Source organism: Abramis brama (genome assembly GCF_963993115.1).
Source record: "Abramis brama genome assembly, chromosome: 1".
In the NCBI taxonomy this organism is placed as follows: Eukaryota; Metazoa; Chordata; class Actinopteri; order Cypriniformes; family Leuciscidae; genus Abramis; species Abramis brama.
In genome coordinates this window covers 74,664,862-74,669,129 of record NC_139963.1, presented here as the reverse complement: position 1 = coordinate 74,669,129, position 4,268 = coordinate 74,664,862, and the positions used below count along the sequence as shown (strand labels likewise).

Below are 4,268 nucleotides of genomic sequence, written 5' to 3'. Positions count from 1 at the left end.
AGATATCACACAAAGAATGTGTAGTATACTAAAAGCAGCCCTAAATAGTCTCACTACATTTTGTTACGTGTTCACAGTAAACACGGTCTCTGTCTCTATCTTTGACGATAATAGTGTTAGCTTTCTAGCCCAGATGTAGTTTAGCCGGCTAGCCTTCACAGCACAGGACTATACAACGACTAACACTATCACACTGATAACCGAGTTTTATAGTTATTACAGTTAGTTATTGTTACAGTTATGGTTACGGTTGTGAACTTGCCTAATGTGGGAATGAGAGTTTGACACTGTAGAAATGAAAGGTTTCTTTTTTAATGTCCGTTTAAAGCATCAACATGTAAAAACACACACACACACACACAGAGCGGCAAGAGTTCATGAGTGTGTCGCATCAGTCGCTCCACGAGTCTGCCGCTCCTCAGTCCTGGTGCCGCTCGTTCCGGCCCGTCTGTCTGCGTCTCTGAGCTTTGGTGCTTCTGCCCTGACGGAGCTTGTTGTCTTGCACTGATGCCGACTTCCTGTCGCTCTGGCGGTTTCTGCGCCTCATTTCCTTTTTGGACCTTCGCTTGGTGCTCTTCTGTTTAGTGAGGCTGTTGAGTGACGCCGTGAGGCTCTGGATCCTGCAGAATCACACACACAACAAATCTGACTCACTGACTCATCTGATTCACTGACTCATCTGAATCATCTGAATCACTGACTCATCTGAATCATCTGAATCACTGACTCATCTGAATCATCTGAATCACTGACTCATCTAAATCATCTGAATCACTGACTCATCTAAATCATCTGAATCACTGACTCATCTAAATCATCTGAATCACTGACTCATCTAAATCATCTGAATCACTGACTCATCTAAATCATCTGAATCACTGACTCATCTAAATCATCTGAATCACTGACTCATCTGAATCACTGACTCATCTGAATCACTGACTCATCTGAATCACTGACTCATCTGAATCACTGACTCATCTGAATCACTGACTCATCTGAATCATTCAAAGAGCTTTACAACACAATCTGAACCCCCTTCTGGTGTGTGTGTGTGTGTTAGTGAATGATGACAGTGATCATACTTCTTGGACAGCAGGGGGTTTCCGGAGACCTTGGGGAGGGCTGTCGTGTGTGTGTGTGTGTGTGTGTGTGTGTGTGTGTGTTAGCGAATGATGACAGTGATCATACTTCTTGGACAGCAGGGGGTTTCCGGAGACCTTGGGGAGGGCTGTCGTCTTCTCCTCGCCGTCCTGCTCTTCTCTCGGCGGATCCAGCATTCTGTCTGCTGATAGGTCGAGGTCGCTGATGGTCGTCACGGTGACGGTGTGGTTGGGATGATCATACTGAACGCTCTCCGTCGTGGCCGTGATCACGTCCTCCAGCTCGTCTTCCTCGTCTAAACACACACACACACAAACAGGGCTTGAATATTGCCAGTTATTTTAAAGATTGGAAACACAATGAATGGATTGTAAAACTGTCAAACTAAACGTTTATTATTACACTAAAACATTATTTTCAGGAAAAGCTCATTTAATTTCCAAGTAAGTTGATATAAATCTTTGACGTAAACTCTTGCCGAGGTTTTAAGGGTGCAAAGTAAATGTTTATAATGTGTTAACCAAAACATTCTGGAGACATGCATCGACTGCATGTCCAGGTTTCAGCAGTTCTCAGATCAGCACACACGGGCCTAGGCCACGGTTCTCGAGTCAAGAACTGCAGTTGCAGAGTTTCACCAGCACAGAACCGAGAACTGTTTCTGCCGGACACGTTGGACACGTAGAACCGATGAGCTGGAGATACTGAGCATGCATGATAGCACCATCTCTGAACCGAGCACCGGTGAACCGAGGACTTGAACGAGGGGCCGAATTCAGCGAAATGTAAGTTTATTTAACAACAAATAAAATCAAATTGATGGAGACCAGTTTATTCACTTATATCTTTAAGACATGTGAAACATCCGCATTTGCACATCCCATGTACAGGGTTCATCAAAACCGTAAATGTAAGAAACTTATCCAAGAAGATTATGACGATGATTATTATTATTTAACTGGAGTTATGATTACTTTATATGAATGTATTTTTATCCGCCGGGATGATGGAATTAACGTCATTGCGTGAGGACTTAAAAGAACTGGTGAACCGGTTCATTGAAACGAACTGCCCGAAAGAACCGGTTTGCGGAGAAGAACCGAACTTCCCATCACACACTGAGTGAGCTCAGCGCAGGACCAGAGACAGAGAAGGTTGAGGAAAGCAGCGGAGCTAGCGTAGCGTTTTCTCTGAGTTCACTGTGTAGCCTGATCCCTGAACCGTCACGCTTATTCATTTGTGGATGTTACCTGAATCTGTAAGTCAGCTACACCGTTTACTTCTGAATATTATATTTTATTCTGGTGCGCTTAACTTGATCGCTACTGTGTAATAGTAGCCTATGCTATTCATCAACTAAACATATCCTATTCAATGCGTTCACAGGCACTTTCACGGGCATCATTTGTAGTAGCCTATACACACACTGTGTGCTCTAGCGTAGCGATTTCTCTGAGTTCACTGTGTAGCCGCTCCCTCAATCATGTAGTTCAGTTTTACATATTTATTGTATGTCATTATTATGTCAGTATCAATACTACAAACACACCTGGCTAGCCCCCTAAACCGGCGTCATGGTGTCGACCCCAGGATTAATATGCATTTAATTTAGTCAGGACTAAAAGACTATCCAGTGTCATTTTACATTTGATTACTTTATTCAGTGTCAGTAGTGTTTCTGAATACCAGTGTTAGACCAACACAAACACTATACTTTTTATTTCTCTTTTTATTTTTCACTTTATTCTATTGTATTTATTTTTGCTACTTTTTTCAGTTTAATGTAAAGATTGAAATCGAGCTTGCTTGTGTTGTGTAAACTCTAAACAACTAAATTACCCCCACTGTAAAAACACATCGCGTGAGCAAACATGTAGGTGAGATAAATGTAATAAAAATATTGTCTAAAAAAATCCCCCCATAAGAATAACCTAAGGGGGATTTCCCAACACACACACACACACATATAGACGCGTCACATGACCTCTGAGCTCACACACACGTGACACTCACCCAGAGCCTGGCGGCGCTCCATCAGCATCTTCAGATACTCTCTGTGTCTCTGGAGGAGGAACAACATCATCATCATCAGCAGCTTCATCATCACACACACACACACCTCCTCTCTGACGCGCTTCTGCTCCTCCTTCAGTTTGCTCCTCATCACACACACACCTCCTCTCTGACGCGCTTCTGCTCCTCCTTCAGTTTGCTCATCATACACACACACACACACACACACAACCTCCTCTCTGAAGTGCTTCTGCTCCTGCTTCAGTTTGCTCCTCACACACACACACTCTGACGTGCTTCTGCTCCTCCTTCAGTTTGCTCCTCATCACACACACACACACACACCACCTCCTCTCTGAAGTGCTTCTGCTCCTGCTTCAGTTTGCTCATCACACACACACACACACTCTGACGTGCTTCTGCTCCTCCTTCAGTTTGCTCCTCATCACACACACACACACACACACCTCCTCTCTGACGCGCTTCTGCTCCTCCTTCAGTTTGCTCCTCATCACACACACACACCTCCTCTCTGACGCACTTCTGCTCCTCCTTCAGTTTGCTCCTCATCACACACACACACCTCCTCTCTGACGTGCTTCTGCTCCTCCTTCAGTTTGCTCCTCATCTCACACACACCTCCTCTCTGACGCGCTTCTGCTCCTCCTTCAGTTTGCTCCTCATCACACACACACACCTCCTCTCTGACGCGCTTCTGCTCCTCCTTCAGTTTGCTCATCATACACACACACACACACACACAACACCTCCTCTCTGAAGTGCTTCTGCTCCTGCTTCAGTTTGCTCCTCACACACACACACTCTGACGTGCTTCTGCTCCTCCTTCAGTTTGCTCCTCATCACACACACACACACCACCTCCTCTCTGAAGTGCTTCTGCTCCTGCTTCAGTTTGCTCATCACACACACACACTCTGACGTGCTTCTGCTCCTCCTTCAGTTTGCTCCTCATCACACACACACACACACACACCTCCTCTCACACACACACACCTCCTCTCTGACGCGCTTCTGCTCCTCCTTCAGTTTGCTCCTCATCACACACACACACCTCCTCTCTGACGCACTTCTGCTCCTCCTTCAGTTTGCTCCTCATCACACACACACACCTCCTCTCTGACGTGCTTCTG

General features: G+C 45.3%; 1 protein-coding gene across 1 annotated transcript in view; it reads right to left on the bottom strand.

Moving 5' to 3' along the window:
• Positions 1-290: 290 nt before the first annotated feature.
• LOC311089397 (nucleolar protein 12-like) overlaps positions 291-4,268 on the bottom strand; it is a 7,383-nt gene continuing 3,405 nt past the window's right edge. Inside the window, exons 3-5 of the mRNA XM_084124065.1 lie at positions 3,118-3,166; positions 1,192-1,399; positions 291-620 (exon numbers count right to left, since the gene is read on the bottom strand). Coding sequence (XP_083980191.1) covers positions 419-620; positions 1,192-1,399; positions 3,118-3,166 — 459 coding nt within the window. The 3' untranslated portion in view covers positions 291-418. The remainder of the gene's footprint in view (positions 621-1,191; positions 1,400-3,117; positions 3,167-4,268) is intronic.